Source organism: Schistosoma haematobium, chromosome 1 (assembly GCF_000699445.3).
Source record: "Schistosoma haematobium chromosome 1, whole genome shotgun sequence".
In the NCBI taxonomy this organism is placed as follows: domain Eukaryota; kingdom Metazoa; phylum Platyhelminthes; class Trematoda; order Strigeidida; family Schistosomatidae; genus Schistosoma; species Schistosoma haematobium.
Window position 1 is genome coordinate 10,267,404 of NC_067196.1, and position 25,126 is coordinate 10,292,529.

The 25,126-nt window shown below is 32.9% G+C and overlaps 1 protein-coding gene across 1 annotated transcript; it reads right to left on the minus strand.

Annotated features, from left to right (window-relative positions):
- Window positions 1–1,079: 1,079 nt before the first annotated feature.
- On the minus strand, window positions 1,080–12,842 carry CHEK2_3 (Checkpoint kinase 2; the record flags this gene model as incomplete). The annotated part of the gene is made up of 3 exons (XM_051218381.1): window positions 1,080–1,790; window positions 9,516–9,617; window positions 12,765–12,842. 3 exons carry the CDS (start codon window positions 12,840–12,842, stop codon window positions 1,332–1,334), a joined length of 639 nt encoding a protein of 212 aa, XP_051073114.1. The 3' UTR covers window positions 1,080–1,331.
- Window positions 12,843–25,126: the final 12,284 nt, after the last annotated feature.

Below are 25,126 nucleotides of genomic sequence, written 5' to 3' on the forward strand. Positions count from 1 at the left end.
TTGGTATTGTTTTGCTTGTATCTTCACATTAAGGTTTTTAGGACTGCAGTTGATCAATCTCTTATTGGCATATGTGCATACTGCGCGTATTGCCTCGATATTTGCCTTAATTCACAAGCTTTATAAGCAAACATGGATAGTGGCTAGCAGTGGAATCCAGGACGAGCGTTCTGTCCTATCTGAGACTCGTTAGCTGGATGTACGTGCATCTGAGTTGATATTCACTCGGGGACTCGAACCCAGTACCATTCGCTTCAAATGCCAGCGCGTTATCCACTTAACTACTGACTCCTGATAGCCACTTGCTTGTGCAATGAGGTGAATTTAAATTCACTTGGTGTTGTTTTGCTTGTGTCATTTCTCACCATAAAGGTCACACTATTTTCATCCCTAGACAGTGCACACATACATACACACAAATTTACATACATGTCGTTTATGCATCACCTTGACCGAAATGACATGACATTGATTTATTCAGACCTGTTTTTTTATTGATCGCACATAATATTCTTATGTTGTTCCTTTGTATTATTTAAACTTGGATTAATTTTGATTTCAATAGTCGAAATCATGAGTCAGTTGAAGCTAGATCACCAATGGAAAACCTGAAGGCACTGGACAGCCGCTTGTCCTACTGTGGGATTCCTCAGCAGTGCGCATCCACGATCCTGCCCCACGCGAAACTCGAACCCAGGACCTGTCAGTCTCGCGCGCGAGTGCTTAACCATTAGACCACTGGGCTGGCCGGTATCCAACGGTATTAATGTCTAACTTCAACTAATCCACGAAATTGCGCCACCGCACTACTGAGGATTTCCATACCAGAACGAAACGGCTGTCCAGTGCTTCCAGGTTTTCCATTAGTGATCTAGCTTCAATTGACTCATGATTTCAACTACTGAAACTACTAAAATCTCCACAAAACCCCTTCTGATAATAATTTTGATTTGGTTATTTATTCATTCTCTGAAGAAGTGACTTACGCTAAGTTACGAAACCTCAGAAAATCTAATTTTTCTATTCATTGGGATATTACGAATATATTGATTTATTTCTAAGAAACAAATAGTACATTTCATTCTCATAAATGTTTTTATTTCTCCAAGTTTAAGCAATTAAAGATTGAATCTATGTTTATAAGTATATACGTATATAAATCAAAATAAGATTATACATAGTCACATTAAATAAGCTTTATAATGAATTGATTATCATTAATTGTTTCATTCTGTTTATAAGTGTCATTGTTGAATGCCTAATTACTCTTCGTATATATAGTTATATATGTTGTTGTTGTTTCTTCTACATTCTTCGTCATTTACATTCATTCATCCATATCTCATGAGACTTCCAAGATGATTTTTTGAATTTGTATAATATTCTTCATCTACATTCTTATTATTATTAGTATTAGTATAATCATTATTATTATTCCGATCATTTCTTGAATTATAAATATTATCATCTATATTATTATTATCATCATCGATATTATTAGTTTTCATATTGTATTGATGATTAGGTATATGATCTGTATGACCAACAAACATGGCTCTAACTAAATTAGTATCTAATGGTTCAAATAATTCATAACGTTTTTGTAATGGTAATGATGATAAATATGTTCTTGGTAAATAATCATAATAATAATGATGATGATGATGATAATGGGATTTGGTTAGTTTAAATGTTGTACAATAATCCATAGAAAGGTATATAATGAATAGAATGAATAAAATTCTTAGGTATAAATCTTTTCTTATTATCATTAGTAGATATATATGACTCTGTTAAGATAAAAAGGAAAAAGAAAATAGGTGAAAACAAGATTAAAGTAAATGACTAAAGTGTTTGAAAAACAAAAAAATGTTTCTTATTGTCAACCTTTAAATACTTAACTTCAACATAGAGTATATGTGATATTTAGTCACTTAGACTAATGACCAGTTTAAATGTTAGGTTGTTGATGTTAGTCGATAGTTGATTTGAGACCTGCTTTTTGAATTATTTGGCACTTGTTAGTAAGAAGTACATATATTGTTGGAGGAATTAATATTTCCTGTAGGATTTCAATTCAGGTCAGTCAATTTCATGAACTGATATTATTAACATTAAGCTATTCGACTAGTGAATAATTTCCTGTAGGATCATGAAATAGGAATTACTGTCGTATTTGTTTATTCCTTAGTGTTAGCGAATATATTTAACGTTTAATGTTCAGTCAATTTTATTTAAACATATGGTTAACTGAACCTCAGAAACAATCTGTCATCTAATCAATGTAAAAGTACGAGAAAGGATATTCTGATGTAGTCGGTCGTATGAGTTTCGGATAACGTTGACAATCATCTCAGGAACTCCGTAATGTCGAATAAGTTTCCATAACGTTCTCCTATCTACATTGTCAAACGCCTTTTCATAATCAATGAAATTGATGTATAGTGAGGAGTCCCATTCAACTGATTGTTCGACGATGATTCGTAGTGTCGCAATTTGGTCTTTGCACGACCAATCCTTACGGAATCCAGTCTGCTGATCTCGAAGTTGGGTCTCTTCATGAACTTTCATCATATTATTATTATTCGTTAAATATAGAAAGCTTAAGTAAATGAAATCATCATTCTTCTTTTTTCTTTTGATAAAATAAACATAAACAAATTTGTTCCAATCTTCTGATCACAAAAAGATAAGCATATTATTTGTACATAAGGATCATAAGTAGGTAAGTTTGGAGTGAATACAACATAACATTCAAGACTACACAAACAATCTGTGTATCAAAATAGTTAAGAATTTTTAATAATTGTAGTTTAGTTCTAGTATAGGACTACTTATTGATTATCACCTAGATTGTGATCAAGGATCGAATCTAGAACTATCAGAGATCATGATGAGTTAAAATATATTTGTTTATATTTATAGCATCAGTTAATAATTTACAATCACTATTCATTACCATCAGTAGTATTTGTCTCACGCCCTACATGGTTGAACTTAACTAGTTTTTGTTTCTCATAGAACGTCAGGAATTACCTCTGGAAATTAGTCATTAGTGTAAACATACATGATTACTATTAGCATTTCATAGTTCATATCACGGGCTGATCCTTGTTAGACAATATTTAAAAATCAAGAATCAATGGACAAATGTCTCGTTCCTATGTGGGAATCCTAGGCAGACAATATCTCTGACCCTGACAGAAATCGAACTCAGGACTGTTAAGTCTCTCAATGAGTTATTAACCTTAAGACCATTGAGTTGACGCATAATGATCTTCACTTCTGTCTATAAAATTCAGCAATCTCCAAGATCATCCTTATACTAATAATGTGCTTTAAAAAAACAACTCTCAGAGTTCTATTGAGCAACCCTAACCAGTAGAGTTCAATTATATTGAATATGAAGAAGTCCCCCACCAATGAAACTTAAAGATCATTGTTAAATGGTTGAGGTTAAACATTTAACTCATTGGATGTCGACTCACTGACTTAATGGTTAAGCTCAAGCCTTGAGATCTGAAGGTAATGAATTTGATCCTCGGTAGGTTGTGTACGCACAATTTTGAGGAGTACCACACTAGTATGAAATATCTGTCCAGTGCCTCCTGGTTTTGAATATCTGTTTAACTAAGGTCAGTTTGTGATGTAAAACTATAAAATTCAGCAATCTCCACGAAATCACTCACACTAATAGTAGTATTGTTCATTATGAAAATTGCGATCGATTAACACAAATCATTTAAGAACTTCATAAATTCACCTAGAAGTAAACCACCAATGAGATTCATTTTATGACGAATAAGAACAATCTCTACAAAACTCCTTCAACACTACAAAGCTAAATTATAGCGATTTCAAGTAATTTAATAGTCAATTCAACAAAAACTAGTCACATCCCTGTGGAAAATCTTTCTGAACAGCTTGATTTTCTAATCATTGTGATCATATACATTAGTTCATGATGCTTTGCTAAAATCCTTTCGCATTTCTGCGCAGAAATTCTTATTTCATATATTTAATCTCCATCTTTGTAAGCCTTAGTTATTGAATACCTTTGAAAAGAACAGCTTTCAAGTTATGAATTAGATTATAGAATTTCTTGAAAATGAAAAACTCTTAATTGAAGTATATTAAGATGGTGGAGAAGATTTGTAGCTCAGGTGGATGAATTTGATGTAGTTTTGTTCTCTGAGTACGATCAAACCATCCAGCTCAGAGAACAAAACTTCATCAAAATGAAGTATATTAAACCGAGTTCATTCGGATGAAGCAATGTTTGGGGACATTTTTGCACACTATATATAATTTTAATCTCAACTTTTCATTATATTTTTACGATATTCCTCATCAGAAGGAAAACAATTCCACAAAACCCATTCTGATAATAATAATCACCTGCTCACTAGTGACTGACTTCAGGAGACACTCCTGGAGTTCTAGTGAGAATTCGTTACCAGTGGAGCTCAACCAGGTCTGTTGTGAGTTATCACCTCACTGAAGACAATGGTGTACGGTGGCGCAACTTCGTAGATTGGCTGAACTTAGACATTAACACCGTTGGATGCCGGCCGGCTCAGTGGTCCAGTTGGTTAAGCGTCTGGCGCGAGACTGATAGGTCCTGGGTTCGAATCTCGCGGGGGGCGGCATCGTGGATGCGCACTGCTGAGGAGTCCCATACTAGGACGACATGGCCGTGCAGTGCTCCCAGGTCTTCCATGGTGATCTAGCTTCAATTGACTCATGATTTCAACCAGTAAAATTCCAATAAACCCTATCTATCAATGTACAGTAGAAAGTCTAGAAAAATTTCAGTTAAAATAACATCAATAAAGCAAAATTTAAACATAGACAAATTAAATAAATATCTGATCCATACATAGTGTAAAGCAACACTTATAAGTGACTTCAATATAATACCCGAACATCAAAGATCAAACATTATGGCAACATTGTCTAGGAATAGTCTGACATAAAAAATTGTAAGAGAAAAATCAACTTAAACACAGAAAAAGTGTTCTCAAAACTTTTTAACAAGGTATATATGGAAGAAAAAAACTTCTTAAAGCAACAGTAAGATCCAGTTCCTTATAAGTTTTAAGCTAAGGTTAGTAATCTTTCAAGATGTCAATCTTCTTAGATTCATCAACCAATATGAACTTAGTACATTGAATAATAGATTGTAATAGTGAAAACCTTCCTTCTCTTTTATTTTGTCAATTTCTACCTACGCTACCTATAGTTAAATGAAAGTCTAATTTATCTATCCGACAACATCATCTTATCGGTAAAATTATATTATATAGAGAGATTGAGTGATACTTAAAGTGACTCTCCTTAGTTTTAAAGCTTTGTTCATTTAATATTAGCAGATTTTGTACTAATTAGAAGTGTTTCACAACAGAACTAATGAAAATTATTAGAGTTTAGTAAGTTTAAGCAGTTTATTAACCTTTAAAGGATCATTTTTACTATTATAGAAGTATTGTTGCATCATCTCACTAATTTAAATGTTAGCATATACAAATGAAATCATAGAGGAATGATCGTTGTCATTCAGTCAGTCAGTCATCTACAACGTAGGATCAGGTATATATGTGCATCGGTCCAAGTTGCCATATCTCATTAGCAAAACAAGATGAACAACGAATTCATAGAAGTAGTTAATTCAGTGGTGGTAATATGTATATGATAATAAAGTCAGGGTTGAAGATCGTTATCTATTTTAATATCTTTACTTCATTAGTTTAATTATTATTCAATAAACCTTTAATAAGATATCTTTTTAGCGAATTTATCAGAATTAAAGTAAGCTCGAACAAAACTGATTGATTCACGTGTTACGTAATGTACATATATATGTACTCAAAAGTGAGCACTTGATGCTTTTAACATTATCGTTTCTACTCTGAGATAACAAATGTAGGTATCAAGAGTATTATACAAAGGTATTTCTATCGCACATGTAATAGAATAAAAGATAAAGTCATTCATTTTGCTATTTCGTACAAACACTATCCAGTAATTATTTGATTGGCTAGTTCCCCGCTATTCACCATACTTTTGCGGTCTATTCAACTTCTAATATTTGCGAAATATGAGTAGACCACAAATAGTTATGCACAAAGTAAGTTAAAAGGAATCTTTTTTTGTCTAACTAGCACTTTATCATCAGTATAGCCTTAGATACGATTTTTAGTAATGTTGATATCGAACTTACTGTGTTCAGAGGTTAAATTAAGATCTGGTGTATATCGTCTACTCTTAAATGTCAAATCAAATGTAATGAGCTGAACAAAAACTAAATCGTTTATCCACAGTTCCCAAACTATTTCATTTGTAAGTGTTTGAATCCTCTCGCTGTTGATGTCTAAGTCTGTGACTGATCAATCATTTACTTTGATATATATATCCTAGATGAATTGTCTCAATATGGTCATTTTTTGCAAGTTTTTATGGCAAGCTAACAATTGAATCCAGGATATACATTTTATCCTACCTAGAACTCAGCTGGACATAATACAATTACAACAACAGTCCAGAATTCCAATGTCTGAAACTCGCCAACCATTAATAATAATCTTTTACTGTCTTTTTTAAAACCAAAAAAAGATCTATAAAAAACCTAAATTCTATAGATTTAATTTCGAGTATACTTATTCGAAACCCCCGGATACCATCAGCAACACCCTTCTGTGGGAGAGAACAAACCAGCTTCCAGCTGAAGAGGAAATTAGGAAAAGATGATGGAAATGGATAGGACATACATTACGAAAATCATCAAACCACATCACAAAACAAGTCCTAACTTGGAATCCTGAAGGGAAGCAGAAAAATGGAAACGTCGGGAAATAAAGGCAGATATGAAAAGGATGAATAAAAACTGGAAAGAGCTGGGAAGGATTGCCCAGGACAGGGTTGGATGGAGAATGCTGGTAGGCGGCCTATGCTCTTCCACGAGGAGTAACAGGCGTAAGTAAGTTAATTTTAAATTCCATAATTAAACTCGATCCAAACTACTTTATTATTTATAATATACTGATTAGTTCATTTATACTCAAAAAATTATGTCTACACATTAGGCTGTGTTGATTGTGATGCGTTGTACTCTATTGAAGAGTCTTCCTGTAAGATCTCAACTCGTGCCAAAGAACATTTAAGTTATACAAAAAGACCTCTTAATAATCCTGTAGAATTGGAAAATTTACAAGTGAAATCAACAATAGCAGTACATGCTATTTTCAATAATCACCAAATTGATATTGAAAATATTAAAATAATTCAGAATGGCTATTCCAACTACAAAGAGAGACGAGTAACTGATAGGAAAGAAGACCTGAATATTCGTCCAACCTGGACCGTTTATCCAGACAACCACATTTGATTCTATTTTTTTGTATTATTTTTACATACATACACGCACATGGACACACAACTCAACTCACTACTTCATATCACAAATGCGTACATTTTTCACAACTACAATCTGATACACAAATTAATACAGTGACAAGCTATACAAATTCACCTTGACCAAAATTACTTGACATTGACATATCCACACCTATTATACCTTTCAATGTACTAAAAAAATATTTTGCATTGTTTCCTTTGTACTATCTGAACTTGTGTTAATTTAATGTTTAGTTATTTATTTACTCTGAAGAAGCGACTTATATTAAGTCACGAAACGTCGGAAATACATTTTTTCTACCCATTGTAATGTCGATCAATCTACTAAATAGTAAACAATATTCAATATCAGTTCCGAGTAATTCGTCGAAGTTAATTATCCGAAAACAAAACGAGAAGAAACAGAAAATGTAAGCGAATCAAAGCATATTGTTGATACAATGTTAAATATGTGAATATAGATAGAGAATTTCAATGTGTCTATTTAATATTTAATGATTTAAGTAGTATGTAATACAAATTATACTTGTAATGATAGATCAATGAATATTTTGCCCGTTTGAAGTGCATTTTTATCACGAATCGATCTATATAAGTTAGAGAACTGTTAAATACCTTACAGAAATCGACAACTGACTTAAAAAAGTTTGTGACTTTTCAATAATGAGCTAAAGTAATACATATATGTTATATCCTAGCGAAGATTAAATCATGAGTAACTTCTGAGAACTATTAGTGAACTAATATTATCTATATATTTTTATTGTATAGCTGTTCAGTAATTAGATTGTTTATATCTATATTTTATGGCGTGCTGCGGTCTATTTGACTGGTATATAAACCAAGTATGTTTGAAATGAATGATTCATATAGTAGAAGCTGTTATTCGCGTTCTGGACTAAATTGGAACCAATAAGGACGTTGGGCTGTTCATACCGGTCGAACGTCATTGGTTCGATACAACACTAAGATTGAATAAGTCGTATTTCGATTGGCGAATAAATCACGTAATAATAAGCCGGCTTTAAAGTCACAACAATATACAGGATCGAATCCAGAACTTACGGATCTCAAAATGGACGCAGTATATTCAAATCACTGAGATAAAATCCAATGTTTCACATATCTTATTTCAGTCAATTTAGTATATCTCACGACATTATTATCATTATTATCCGCTACCAATCATATGTAACATAATTAGACCCAACAGTTGTTGAATATTCATTATTGCTCATTGGCTCTAAAAATGGTTCCACTAGAATCATTCATAAAAACAATTTGAATTATCCCCTTTGTGAATATTCTCAACTAAATTTTAGTCAGTTTTTGTTAACATATGTTCGATCTATGTAGATTATCTCGACATTCATGGAAATCCAGCTGAAAAATTTCAAACAAGATGAAACTGTAGTGTCGGTTACTATGTTAAGCCCATGTACCTTATTGTAGCTTTCGTACAGGCCATTCTACCTGAGTCACATTCTGACCTTGTTATTTATTCGCTTATCAATCTTGACTGTTTTTATATGAGCGCGTAGGTGTGTGTACAGTTCTTATATCATTACTCATCACATGTCTGTAACTTTTGTGTAACTATAATTATTGATTAACGCTTGGTTAAATGGGAGTTGGCTTACCAGCCATCTCCACTCTGCGTCGTTTCTCTTCTCTCTATTCCATTCACTTCATATAAAAAATATATGTATTCACAAGTCCATTCTCGTTATTCGACTTATCTAATTCCGTTATTGACTAACACGATTTAAGTCGATGATAATATACGAGGATAGACCATAGCAAACATTCATACGATCTAATCGGAGTCAGATCCTCGGGCCACTAAAGTGGAGAGCCCTTTCGACAACATCGTTCGATTTAAACGACGATAAAACGACGGGCCCCACTAAAAAACTCAATTCTTCGACTCGATCACTAACTATAATTCATCTAACCTACATTGAAAATGTTTCTTTTCATAAGAACTTACAAGAGAAAATCTTCACAATTCACTTGCATAGATTCAACAATAATAAATAGGGATTTTCAATAATAATAATAATAATAATAAAGCTTCCTATCAAAACTGACAATTAACTTACATCAGTGACTATACAATTGAAATCCCTCAAAAAAACCGCTTCATGTAAAGAAACTGATGTTATATTTATAATAATTTTAAAACACCCACTAATTAATTCATACTATAAATATACCTCTGTTTTTTCTTTAAAAAAAAGACTAAACATAGAGACACTGAAAAGTATATAAATTTAATGTTTGTTCAAATTTCAATTGGATAACAACTAAAATTGAAATTTATTCCATTCTATCTCATATTATCAATAAACTAGAGAATGAAGAAGCATTAATAAGGTAAATAAATAAATGAACAAATGAACAAAAAGCAACTTACAACTAGATAGCTAACAATGAAATTCGAAATGTGCGTTTCGTCCTGTTTAGGACTCGTCATCTGGATGTAATTACATCTTTAAGTTGATGCTTACTCTAGGGTTCGAACCTAGTACCATTCACTTCAACTGATTCAATTGATTCACTTAATTTCAAAGTTGATATAGTAATTAGTGTTAGTAATTATTTAAATGGTGTCAATATGTTTTTAAATAAACATAGACAAACAAACAAACCGGTATACTGGTTGTGATCACATTATTTCTATAAGATACACAGTTTTTTGCTTCCACATTGTTGATGTGTGTGTGTATTAAAATGTATCCATTGATAAAACTCATTTATTTTTTTTGTCATAGAATATATGATGTGGATTGAAGAAGAGATTTGTAGCATCAAGGGAGCAGACGAAACAAAAACTAATCCTATTCAATTTGAAGTGGCACAGATTATCACGTTGTTGAAAGTTGATCTCTTGTATTTGGCATGGTACATCCAATTGACAAGTCCAAAATAGGATGAAACATATGTCCTAAATTTCACTGTTAGCTATATCCCATCTATTCTATATGAAAAATAACCTAGTAGATCTATTATTTCATACACATAGTTCCCTTTATTATTTTAAAGAAAGTAAGAACAACGGTTAGTGCAGAATAATATGAATTCATTTTATTTCGTTAGGTTCTCATCAGCTGCTTACAACCTAAAATATTTGAAATTCAACGTTATTATAGATATTGGCATACTTATACAACAGAGGGCGATGAAGGATAAATATATGTAACATAATGTGGTAAAGATTTCGTTAAAGTTAATGAGGTCATAAAATTTTGTTTCGAATATATAGAGTTTGGGAGGGAAGGTTCCAGAAAATTGAAATAGTGATTAGAAATCATGGAATTAAAACACATTAGATGATTATGTAATGAAGTAACTGAAGATAGATTAATGTTAATAAAGAGAGATATGAATTGAAATTGGTCAGTTATGAATGATGTAATTATAAAATTCAGAAAGAGTTGAAATGACGTAATAAAAATAAATAAAATAAAAGGGGTGGGGTGAATGTTACCAGGGCAAAGAAAGATTTATTACTGTTTCTTTTTGTATACAAAGATCTGGTTTTAAATGTTTGATTGCTATTGCTTCCGCGAATTTCAAAAGGTTTGAATTTGATTGTTTGTTGATCACCTTGAAGGACTTCAGTATATCGACTTCGTGTCCTGTGTCAAGGACATGTCTTGTGACAACGCTGCTAAATGCTTTTAGTCCGTTTGATCTCAAACTGTTCGGAATATGTTCTTTGAATCGGACGTAGGCTCTCCTTTCTGTTCTACCAATGTAACTGCTTTGGCAGATACATGTAAATTTGTATACACAGTTGGTGGTAACATGAAAGGGATACCTGTCGACCTTTGATTGTGTCAAAGAACATGTCGTTTTGGACAGGACAATCAATTTAGCTGCAGGATATGTTTTTGTCAGTGCAGGTTTTAGTCTCATATTGATTGACCCTGTGACATTATCTCCTTTGAACTTGAGTTGAATAAAAACAGGTTTTTTATTTACTGTAGTTTCTTTGGGTATTTTATCTTCACGTTTTCCATATTTCTCAATGAATTTCAATGGGTATCCGTTATTTCTTAAACACTTTTTAACATTAATAATTTCCTCTTCTATTGTATCGGCAGTGCATATTCTTTCTGTTCTATGAAACAGTGTTTTGACAAGTGCCTTTTTATAATTGATTGGACGAAAGCTGTTGAAATTGAGATAAATACCATTCCATGTGCCATCCTTTCTTCGTTTTATCGCTATATCGGGGAAATGGAACATGTTTTCTTTTTCATGTTCCATAGTGAAATGAATATTTGGATGAGCTTCATTGAAAAACTTTAACAGATTTGTTGCATGTTGTTGATTATTACATAAGATGAATGTATCATCAACATACCTCGAATAATACATCATTTCATCCATCGCTCCTTTGAGCTTGGTTCTTTCGAGGTTAGCCATGAAAATGTCTGCTAGGACGGGGCCTAACGGACTTCCCATTGTTCTTATTATTATCATTTATGAAGTGTTGAACAACTTCAAAATCATTTAATATAATTGGTAATCGGAATCAAAAATCAAATTTTAGACATTATTTAGTTCATAGTATTGGTCTACTAGTTGTTCATTATCAGTAGTATTTTGTTTATTATTCTCATAGTTTTGTATAACCTACATCAATGACCAGTCATAGTTAAACAATCATTGGAAATTATGAACTACTGAATAGTTATTTCATCCTTATACTGAAAATTATTATGTAATTCCTAGTGACTTATTTCAAGAAGTAATTAATAGAGTTCTGATGAGAAATTTTAACTAGTAAAGTTTAGTCATATCGAGTGTGAGTCAGTTACTTATTAATTGAATTAGCAGTTGATTGCGTAATATCGCAAATTAATTAAAGCTGGACATATAAACCATTAGATGATAATATAATGGTTTGAATATTAAGTGGTAACTCTAAGTGTTCTGGGTTCGATCACTAGATGAACTACTAGATGTACACTACTGAAGATGTTCATACTAGGACGAAATAGATTTCCAATTCTTACTGGTATTCAGTATTTGTTTAACTAAGATCAGTTTGTGATATGATCCGTTAAATTTAACAGTCTCCACAAACTCTTTTTATTGATAATATCATATTTCATGTCAAAGTACCTAGACTTTACATTTAAACCTGTAGAATAGTTAATACTATAAATTTTCCATCTACTTGGATTTGAGCAGTCAGTTAGCAAGTACTCTTTTACATTCATATGCATAAAGTATGGCTCGGATTAGACTATTGGAGTTTTTAAATGTATGTGTTAAGTAACTTAGGAATTAGGAATAGACGAGTTATAGTTAGAAGTGAGATCCCATTTGAAACTTACCAATTGAACTGGTGTAGAATACCATATACTCATATTAGTATACTTACAAATAAGTTGCCCACTATGAAGCAAAAACATTTGAAAGCTGAAATTACAATTCATTATGAATAAAAGGGTTTCGAAAAAGTTTTCCGTTTGTACCTTCAAAGATAGTCGTGTGTAATTTTAAAGATGCCTACATTACGTACTATAATAAAAGTTACTGGATTAAATAAATTCAGTTGAGTTGAGTGTAATAACGGAGTAAATAGAAAATAAAGTGATTTACAGTGGTTAAACAATGAATTATGTACATCTTATCATCAGAGAACTGTACGATTAGTTTAATGGCTAGTTTCAGTTTGGGGTCGTGGAGATTGTTGAATTTCCCTGAAATCATGAACCGATCAACGACAGACAATCATTGAAGATCTGAAGGCACTGGATGGACATTTTGTCCTAGTTTACGACTCCTCAGCAGTGCATAGGTGGTCGTACGACATCAAAGTTTGGTTACACATCAACACCGTTAGATCCGAACTCGGTGATATGGAGTTTAAGCATTTACACGTGAGACCGAAGGTTGTGAGTCTGAGTCCTGCTGAGGAGTCCCATAATAGGACAAGATGGCTATTCAGTGCTTCCAGGTTTTCAATGGTGGTTTAACATTGGTTGGTTTATGATTTCAATGAAACTTAATTACTATTCTGAATGCTTTTATCATTTATGCATCATGTTGCATTTCAATCCTTGTTTATATGAGCAAACATTAGTAGAGTGATAAATGGCGTTTTTGTCTACTTCTGTTTGTATTATTAAAAAACATTTTATCAAAAATAAAATAGAACTAATTTGTTTCATTGAAATGTATTATTTAATGCGGTTTACAGACCTTAATTAGTTATTTTTTATGGAAATGAGTTGACAATTTTGTATGTGATGGAAGACAGAAACTAAGGGTAAACAGGACTTTCTCTTTGTCTTCAAATGGGAATCTGTGTTAAGTGGTGTGTTACAAAGTTAAGTCTTAAATTCCCTACTATTCCTACCATATATTAACAAAACAGTATTTAGATAGTCATTACTTCTATTTGCAGATAATTTTAATGTCTGATAAATAATAAATAGCAATGCTGATAAGTTTAAGCTTCAGAATGATTTAGATAATCCCCAAGTTAGGGTTAGAGATTAGCTCAAGGAAGTGTGCTAATTTACAATGATCATGTTAATACTTACCAGTACACTATTAAGGACACACTACTTCTACAAGTGCATGAACGAAAAAGACTTGAGGATAGTTGTAAACCGTCACTTGAAAAAGACTACAAAGTTCAATACTTACTTACTTACTTACTTACTTACTTACTTACTTACTTACTTACTTACTTACTTACTTACTTACTTACTTACGCCTGTTACTCCCAATGGAGCATAGGCCGCTGACCAGCATTCTCCAACCCACTCTGTCCTGGGCCTTCTTTTCTAGTTCCATCCAATTCTTGTTCATTTTTCTCATGTCTATCTCCATTTCTCGGCGTAATGTGTTCTTTGGTCTTCCTCTTTTCCTTTGGCCCCGTAGAAAACTAACCCGCTAAAAAAACGCTAACCATAAAAAAAACAAAGTTCAATACAGCAGCCGTCAAAGAGTTTTGTGTGCTATGGCCAATTTTCAGAGCCTTCAACTGTTTTGAAAGAAATATGTTTTCAATTCTATACTTTGTCTATATGATACCTCATTTGGAATATTAAACTTAAGCAGCAAGTCTATATCTTATCAAAGGTTTTGATACTCTCAAGTAGGTACAAGTTACTGATATGTCTTTTTAATCTCTCATATGAAGAGAATTTAATATGTTTTAATATTTTCTCTCTAATTCTATTACAGAAAGCTAGGTGATCTTATCTTCTCATCCCGTATCTTAATGATTTAGATGTTAAAATGCTAGATATTTTTGTTTACCCAAGAATGTATCATCACTGAGCCCGTCGAAAGAGGTTTATTAACTATCATCGAACAAGCCCAGATTAGGATCGAATGGTGAACAATTGGAAATACCTACCTGAACAGTTGGTATCAATTTCATTGGTGAATACATTTAAGGAGAAAAGTAATAACTAGATCTTTACAGAAATACTTATTTCAAGAACAACCAACTTTTTATCCTTATTACTGGAACTAAATATTCATTGAACATTAATTACATAATTTTATATCAGAATGGGTTTTGTGGATATTATAGTAATTTTAATAATTGAGATCATGAGTCAATTAAAGCTAGACCACCATGAAAAACCTGGAAGCACTGGATGGTCGTTCCGTCCTATTGTGGGACTTCTTGGCAGTACACATCCACGATCCCGCCTAGCAAGATTCCAACTCAGGACCTGTCAGTCTCGCGCGGTCTCCAAGAGACATTTACTGAAGTTCTAGTGAAAAGCGGTGACCAGTGGAGTCCAACCGGGGCTGTTGTGAGATAGTGACTCACTTAAGACAATCGTGAACGGTGGCTCAATTTCATGGATTAGTTGAAGTTAGACATTAATACCGTTGAATGCAGGCTCAGTGGTCGAACGGTTAAGCGCTCGCGCGCGAGACTGATAGTTCCTGGGTTGGAATCTCGCGGGGCGAAATCGTGCATGCGCACTGCTGAGATGTCGCACAATGGGACGAAACGGCCATCCAGTGCTTGCAGGTTTTCTATGGTGGTCTAGCTTCAATTGACTCATGATCTCAACTATTGAAATTATATAAATTTATGCTTATTCTCGTTACATTTAACAAACATTGCTTCATTTGATTTGTTTAGTAAGGCATAAATCACTTTTAAAAAATTAATGCTGTATAGAACTTAGAACCAAACAGTTATTTCAATTCATTTGTATTGGTTGTTTAAATTTACGCATTGATGTTTAGGACAGTAATAGATCAGTTTTTTATTTGGCATACATGCATTCTGATCGAATTGCTTCGATATTTCAGGGATGTAGGTACATCCAGCTAACAGGTCCTGGATTTCACTACTAGCCACCATCCATCTCTGCTAAGAACAGTTATTTTGTTATTTAAAGGAAGTGATTTTATAATCTATAAACTAAAAACATTATATCAGAAGCTGTTTTGTGGATATTATAGTAATTTTAATAGCTGAGATCGTGAGTCAATTGAAGCTAGACCTGGAAGCAGGACGAAACGGCCGTCCATTGCTTCCAGGTTTCCCATGGTGGTCTAGCTTCAATTGACTCATGATAAAAACACTATAGTTTCTACACTTCCCAAATATTATTAACTATAGTGATCATAGAAAACATTTGCTAACATTTTTGTATTCATCTTATTTAATGAAACAAGTGATCATTGAAAAGTTGATTCATCTGTTTGAATTTTTTAATAAATAAAATTGACTAACGCAGACAACTGTTAAATGATTGAAGGGAATCATCAAGAAATTTACACCTAAGTTTTAAGTTATTTGTCATACGTTACATAGATATGTTCTAAAGTTAATTCTAACTCTATTTACAGTGATATAGAAATCATTATCTCTCTTCAGATATTTATTACCGATGACTTCCGACTTGATTCAAAGCCAGTCGGTGAGAAATACCGATCTAGCAGTGATAAGAACGACTGTGACACATTAGATTTTCAACAGTATTAGTAGTAGTGGTTTAGTAGTGTAAAACATGACAATAGGCAAGAGGAAAGCGTAATTATGACGAGAAGTTACGAAGCATTTACACTATACATTTACATAGCTTTCAATCTTCCATTTGCATCTTCCGATGTGTTCTGCTATCTGAACCATCTTCTCGTCTGGTCACTACGTGTTATCCAAACTCCATGCTTTCGATGTACTGGGACTTTTCAATCCAACTGACAACTGTTACATATTCGACGCCTTGTCCCACTACACACTACTTACAAACAATTTTGTGAGTAGTATCCACTATATTACGAATAGATGAAACAATCATTTGCATACATAAATACTATTCAGTTAAATATTCTATACATTTAAACAAGTGACAATGGTGTTCTTTTCGTCATCATAATCTAAACCGACAATTTGGATGTGGTAAAAAAGTATGTTAATCTAAATGCAAATGAGTCAAACTAGAAATGAGTATCAATTTCATTCTTTGAAACCTTACCTATTTTGTTATGATGATTTATGAACTATTTAGGGAATATATAGATATACACTACACTCCCTTTCATTTCAATATAATTTAAAAGATTTTCTAATAGAATGATAAATCACTGGTTAAATTAAGAGAATACCCATTGTGTAATTTAACTGTTGGCATTGGAAACTTTGCCAGAGTAAACTATTATTTATGTGTAATGTTCTTATTCAAAAAACTGCCATGTTGTAATTTAAACTTGAAAAAAATAGGCGGTAAGCTAATCAGTTATAAATATGTTTTATTTAGCCGAATACATTGTGAAGATTAAATCTATTTGTAGAGAGTGTAACATATTCAAAATCTAATACTATCCAACCTCTAGTCTCGATTATTAGATCAATTCCATGTGATTATTAATTGCTGTCAATTCCTTTTATTAATCAAAGTAACTATATTCTATGTGTTTACTTACAGTCACCGACTCAACGAAGTGTGGGGGCAAGCCCTGTAGCTCTTTGGGTTGAGAAGAGCTTTGAAAAGATAGTGCGACTGAACAGTGGATATAAGGATTAGGACATCAGTAGCATAGGTAATTAACTTGACTCACACTACGTAGTGCAGACGTATTCATATTAGTCTCTACTACTCTTTTCCTATCTCTTTTGGAAGTTTTTACGTAAACTAAAAGTGCTAATTAACTACTAATGAGTTCACTAATGGAGAAAGTTGTATATTATCTCCAAGTATGCTTCAAATGTATATATTCAAATACAAGTATCAAAGGTATATACTTTCCAGTGATATACCTATTGATAAAGATGAGGGCGATTGCTAGTATACCATGTATATAATTATGGAAAGCGTAGGTAAGCCCACGCCCCCACGAATATATTTAGGCATCGAAGTTTCCGTTGGCAAGCATACTACACATGCGTATATACAATACATAAGCCAAGGCCCATACACTCTATAGGATACACATAGGCATAGATGAGAACACTCCAGGCCCCCAAGTCCAGTAGAATCTTCACTGAATGAGTATCTAGTATTCAAATCAGTATGTAAGTCATCATAGACGGTGTACTCATTTCGCGCTCTTACCACGAACCAGTTTAGTTTCGACCACAGTGCACTGGTCACGGCACAGTTTATGGTCTACGTTCTAACCCACCCCTGCCTCTGTCATACTCCCAATTCATGTAATCAAGGTTTAGACAGAGTGGGTGACTGGTGTGATCTCCATCTAATTGTGGAGTAGTTGGTCAGTTCGGTCTATGTTTCCCACTTCTCCTTCTCTTTTCCGAATTCTCTCACTCCAACTGCCTTCAAAATACCCCAGCACACAATGCACCCACAGGTTAGGTGTAAACTTACAGGAGTTGTTATTGCAAATTGATATTAGTGAAGGAATTGTTGAAAAATTGGAGAGGGGGCATTACGGAACCGTTTCGATCATAGTGCATGAAACTTTACAGAGTGAAAAGACTACCATCTGACGGTGAATTAACTGATTGATGATTGTGTGTCAATGTCAACATCATAATACTAAATTATTTAATTGGTTTGGAATGATTATTTGAATCTTCCTGGTGACTTAAAGGACTGTAACTGATCAAACTCTTTTATCATATGTTCATCCTGTGCAGATTGCTTCGATAACGTCTGTAAGTTACCAGCATTTCTAAGCAAAGTTGGATGGTGACTAGCAATTAAATCCACGATGTGAGTGTCCCAGTGTGAATATCAACAGCTGATTCCATATACATCCAACTGATGAGTTCCATATAGGACAAAACGTGGATCTTGGATCTCACTGAAAGCAGCTATCCAATTTTGCTGAAGAACTGGATTGTTTAGTTTTAATTTCATAGAACTATGTTATTAGATCAATAATACTTTGTGACATTTTTATTCTCACTCTGTATTATTTACTAAGTTTAATGAAATTTAAAGAACTCGAATTACTGTATCGATTAATATGATTTCTGATTCCTTGTGGAGTTTTTGTCAATCATTTGACAATTCCATGACATGAGGAGATTTTCATGTTAGTTATGAGATGAAAAGAAATCTATTTTTACGTACTCTTAGGAATTCACACTAACTTAAGATGACAGAATTCGTCGACTTTCAAAGTTCACAAAGACAATCTAAAACCCATCAGCTGATCAAATTCATAAACTCGAATCTGATGTGAACTCAGAACAACTGCCTATGAGACTTATTAAAAATAAAACCAACTTTGAAAGGGGAGTCTATAAATTTTCAAAATGAAATGCTACTAAACATGAATAGGAACATAGCCCATTTTATCTTGTTGAGGGTCAGATAAAGTTATACTAAGGATGTGTTCAATAATTAATTGGCTAAAATTCAAAGCATATTTACCAAAAATGACCACTCACTTTCGTCGATTGAATGAAAGATTATAACGTAATAGAGAGTTGAGTGACTCTCTTCAGCATTAAATAAAACTTCGTTCATAAACTGTTAATTTACAGGGGAGGGTTCAGCAAAGATCTTAAAAGACTGACTATCTCTTAGATAGATCTATTTAAATGGGTTACGGATGGTATGTTCTGGTCGACTGTTGATTAAAGCGTATATCAGGGAGAGTTTGCCATTATGGATCACCTCTATATGTATTCATCGGTTTACTTATTTTTGTGAAGCAGGTCATACTGTATGTACAAAGTGTGACCTGTCTAAACATAAATCTAACTATTATCCTACATGTCTGTCAAAATTGACAGTTCCATTCTCGAATGTCATATCAACCCTTGTCATATAGCCCCCAGATAAACCCTCTCTCAAAATTGTCCAAAAAGTAAGACGAACCAGTGTAAGACAGAAATACAGCCCACAAACGTGTAAATAAGACATACTATGACAATTTCATAATTCAAGCTTATGCTCAATGTTTAAAAAATATATATCCAATATCAAATGTAAGCATGATCTTGATCCTTCTGATTTTACAAATTACAACACAATTTCACACCTTCTTAATCTTTATGTCAATCAAGTGATTGACCGTTTTTCACGCTCCCCATCTATAATTTATTTCCTAATTACCCATTAAAATAACTGCCATGTAATTTTGGCTCGAAATATCAATATTTCCCATCACTTGATGATGGCCCAATACCTTAACCATTTGTTTTTAGAGTAATATCTGTCAAATACCTGAATAATAGTTATAAAACTGTACAATCTTAGTAAATGACATTGTCGAACAGGAAAATCTCTTTCTGGAACAATTTTATTTTTTTCTGATGATGTAACCGTGTATGATTATTACTACATAGTTGTACAGTTCATTACGACTAACTGAATTCGATTATATATATTAATGCATAGTCAGGTAGTTAGAAGTAGTCGACAGGGAACCCTACTTAATCTAGCTTTCATTTCTTTAAGCACTTGTCACTGAAGTGTAACTGCGATCTTAAGGGAAATGATGATCCAAGTTGTTTTCGATCTTCCAGCACTCAGCTTCCTAATCTTAGACATTAACACTGAGCTATTCGGTTGGAGGCTCACCTTCTTTGTAGGATCGAGATTCATTTACAATTGACTTGTCGCTGAGTGGAAACCAGTGTTCTGTTTGTCTATCGCCTTATATATATATTTGTTAGTTTAAATTATTGACTAATTTTAGCCTGAAAATTATTGCTATTCACAAAGCACCACCCGGATATTTCGTCGGCTTGTTAGCAGTATATACCAACGATTTTAAAGGAGACGGAAACAAGAATCTTCAGAAATAGTGAGTGATCAACTTTCGGACCACTCTTTTGGAATTTATTAGTTTACATTTCTAGCTTCACACAAAACAGCCCTCTACTCCACTGCATCCTGGCCCTCAACATACATCTAGCCAAAGTTAGTAGACAATTCAAATAATAAGTTGAACAATCTTCGCAAACCCATAATGATAACAATTGTTTGAGAAACCATGTAATGAAAAACATCACCGTCTGCTTATTGTGTACAAGTAAGTGGTCAGAGATAAACTGTATCGTAGGCCCAAGATTTTTTCGAAATATTGCTCGCTTACAGGTGGACGACTGAGTGACTAATGTTCAGGTTAATTATAAGATACTAGAGAAAGATGGTAGATCGTTTGAGGTGTTTTAGACATGTATTTGATCTATTTACTCAACGCCTACCTCGATAGCTATATAAGTGGATTGTAAGAAAACTAAAAGGAGTAAAATACACCGTCAGTTCATGAGTTCATTCACTGTTACGCGAGTCATATTAGTGGGTAAAGACTATTTGTTTTGCACCAGCTTGATAATTGTGATTAGTGGTTGGAGACATCGGATGATCTCTGTCCAAATCGGTCACAGGAGTACACATATATTCACTCTTCATATTCTTCTATACCATGAGTTCCATTATTACACTATTGCACTATGTATTTTCAAACCATATTCTCAATTTTCATTCTTTCTTATCATAATTTTTGTTTCATTATCATAATTCTTTGTTAATTCCTTTCTTAAACTCATCTCGTTGTCACGATAATTTGTTGACATAACCTGGGTCAATCCATAAATGTCTTAGGCTTTGAGTTGATCACTATTGACGGAATAAATCTAAATATCTTCGATCATCGTAACAGTTTTAGTAGTAAGGATAATAATTTTTTTGCTGTGAACATCATTTTGCTAATTACTAAATCCATCACTTCTAGATTAATATATTCCTTATTAGAAATTGTTTGGTAGAAGTGATAGTTCACTACCAACACAGATCATTTAGTACAGTGAAAGTAAGTATTTTCCATAGGATTCTAGATGGAATTATATTTGCCTTTCATACCATCCATCATGACACTAAGAAGTATTGGTAACACTCATAGTATACTGATAAAATTGTTTTTTAAGTTTATATTACTTACAAGTAGTATAAATCACACACTTCTGAAGATAAATAATGATCAGATTAAATATGGTCAACATGTTGTGAGAGAGAGTGAATAATGTAATTACAAATTAAGAATTACGTAATATTTAGAATAACATGAATTAGGTACAAATTAGTAGATAGGGGTGGATGCTGAATAAATTTCTCAAAAAGTTTAGCAAGTGTAATAATAATAAATATTACCATTACTCATATTAATTATGATGACAACTTTGAACTACTTTATTTCAGATTTCAGTAGTATAACTTTAACTTGTCAAATGAATTGTTTCGTACATTACTTTCATCAGTCAAATTTTTCATCATTATTATGTACATGTATTTGTAAGTTAATTTTATGTTACTAAATTTGTTTTCATTTTGAAAAAAATATGCTGTATATGTCACTTTCTATTTTACCAACTGCTTATCTGTATATGATCTTAACAATTGAAATTACTAAAATCACAAAACTCTTCCTGATACTTATCTGCATATATTACAAACTTGAAATAATTTGAGTACTATGAATTAGATTTGTTCATACATGTGGAGTTTTATGTGACAAATAAATAGATCAGAAGGGGTTTTGTGTATATTATAGTAATTTCAATGGTTAAGATCATGAGTCAGTTGAAGCTAGACCACTATGGAAAACTTGGAAGCACTAGGTAGCCGTTTCTTCCTATTGTGAGACTCCTCAGCAGTGCGCATCCACGGCGAAGTCATGGGTACGCATTGCTGAGGAGTCACACAATAGGAAGAAACGGCCGCCTAGTGCTTCCAAGTTTTCCATAGTGGTCTAGCTTCAACTGAGTCATGATCTTAACCATTGAAAATAAATATATCTTAACAGTTTGACTGATACAGATGTTCATATAAATCAGTGGGTGCCTTAAATCTCATAACGAATCAAAATATTTCATTATATTTAATGTATAATATAAGTGTGTGTGTATGTCATGAAGTGGATTGTATAAGGCCTAGATCAGATATCGGTGGACATTTTTTTCCATTTGAAATGTCACATTCGAAGCAGATACTATGTCATACTGATCCTGTAAATAAAGTATCACATAGTCAATCAAATGAGTACGATTATGTATACTTTTCATATATATATATATGATTCCCATAGTGGAAGCTGGTATTGGACGTAATGCTGGTATTGATGAAACAAACATTACTTACTTACTTACTTACTTACTTGCGCCTATTACTCCTAATGGAGCATAGGCCACCGACTAGCATTCTCCAACCCACTCTATCCTGGGCCTTCCTTTCTAATTCGATCCAATTCTTGTTCATTTTTCTCATATCTATCTCCATTTCCCGTCGTAATGTGTTCTTTGTTTTTCCTCTTTTCCTTTGGCCTTAAGGATTCCATGTGAGGGCTTGTCTTGTGACGCAGTTAGGTGCTTTCCTCAATGTGTGTCCTATCCACTTCCAGCGCTTCTTCATAATTTCTTCCTCCGCTGGGATCTGGTTATGAAACAAACATAAATAGTATTATAAGTAATAGATTTATTATATAAGTTTCATGGATCAACTAATCAACTGAACTGTAACTAATTGGTTATCATTTTCTAACCAAGATATTTTACTGTCATTAGTGATATACATAAAAGAAATACAACGATGATGTCATGAATACAAGAATGAAACAATCACTATAACTATCAATAAAATGAAATGATAGATAAACTTACGTCACATATTGATTTCTTTCCTATTTAAAATTAGAATCTTTATGTTTGTACATATCTGTGAAATTGTTAATACCGTAAAAATGGTTGACGTACATCAGTCAAGTTATAGGCTACATAAACAAACGGTAATAAATAGATAAACAGACATACAAAAGTGTACGGACAATATATACAGAATAACATGTGACGTAATAAAGTAGAAGTGTATAGTCAAGAAAGAATATTAATACCAGTGATTAGTTTCAGTTGAAAGACGATTATCGCATAAGTGTTTTTCAAAATCGAAATAGTAAGTTATCCAAAGAAAGAATTCAATTATATTCAATGTAACCGATTTTAAAACTTTACACTTTTCGCTTCTAGTCACATTTATCGACCCAATCGCTGAGAAATTAAATGTTTGAGCTTGAAATTCAGGGATCTTTGGTTCAATTCTTAATGTTGGAGTCATGTACACTCACTAATAAGAAGCCAACATCAGGATGAAACAGCTATTCAAAACGTCTTAGGTTTTCAGCGAAGGTCTAGCTAAGATCAGTTCGTAATTTAACCATGAAAATTCTACAATCTTGATAAAGTTCAGTTAGTACTAAAGTACTAGATATACATGAGATTGATCACTGTTCATTTGCCAATCAAAGTAAACTTTACTGGATTTCACTTATTTACAATTATTACAATTCCATAGTGTACAAATATTACACGGAAAAATTTGTCTTATACAATAAATATATACATTTGTGGCGAATAAATAATGCAACCTGGAGGCATACATCAAAAGAATTAATAGCATTCAGTAACAACTGTAAAGTAGAGCCCACGACAGAGTTGATCGGAGATCACCGGTCGGCGGCCTATGCCCTATTAGGGATTAGAAGTCTAAAAACCTAAATCAACTTTTTTTTACCTTATTTCTACCTGTTTTCAAATGATATATATATATATATATATATATATATATATATATATATATATATATATATATATATATAAGTTACTGTATATAGCATGCTATATGTTTTGATGCTACTCAGTGATCATTAACCATCTCAATCCTGGAGGAGATCAATCTCCCCCAGATTAGCTCAGTAGTAACGTCTCAGACTATTAAGCTGGATGACGAATGTTCGAATCCTATAGGAAGTATTAGTCTACTGAAAACTGTAGGTGCACCAAATTGACGGGTTCCAACTAGTAGCAAACTAAATCCAAGGTTTCCTATTAACCATCTCCAACCATTTAACATGTTACTACTTCCACACTGCAGTCAGGTGGACGAAGAAAATACTACAATTCTTCAGTGAAATCAGAATGAATTATTTTAAAGTTTATTATTATTATTAAACAGGTAGAAGATATTTTATAAATTCCACCCAAGTTTTGTTCCTGAATTAAACATAAGATAAAGTACCATTAGGAGTCAACTAATGATCTATATCTATTTCGTAACGTAATTCAATGGATCACAACGAATCTAGTAGAGTGTTATTTACGAATTTTATTAAAGTAACTAATTGTTTTGCCTATAAAAAACTTACAGATTTCATAATAAGTTAATCTGTAATTTTGTCAAATATATTCTAGGCCATTCAAACAGTTTGTTTTTCATTATTTATCCAGTTCACGTACCTA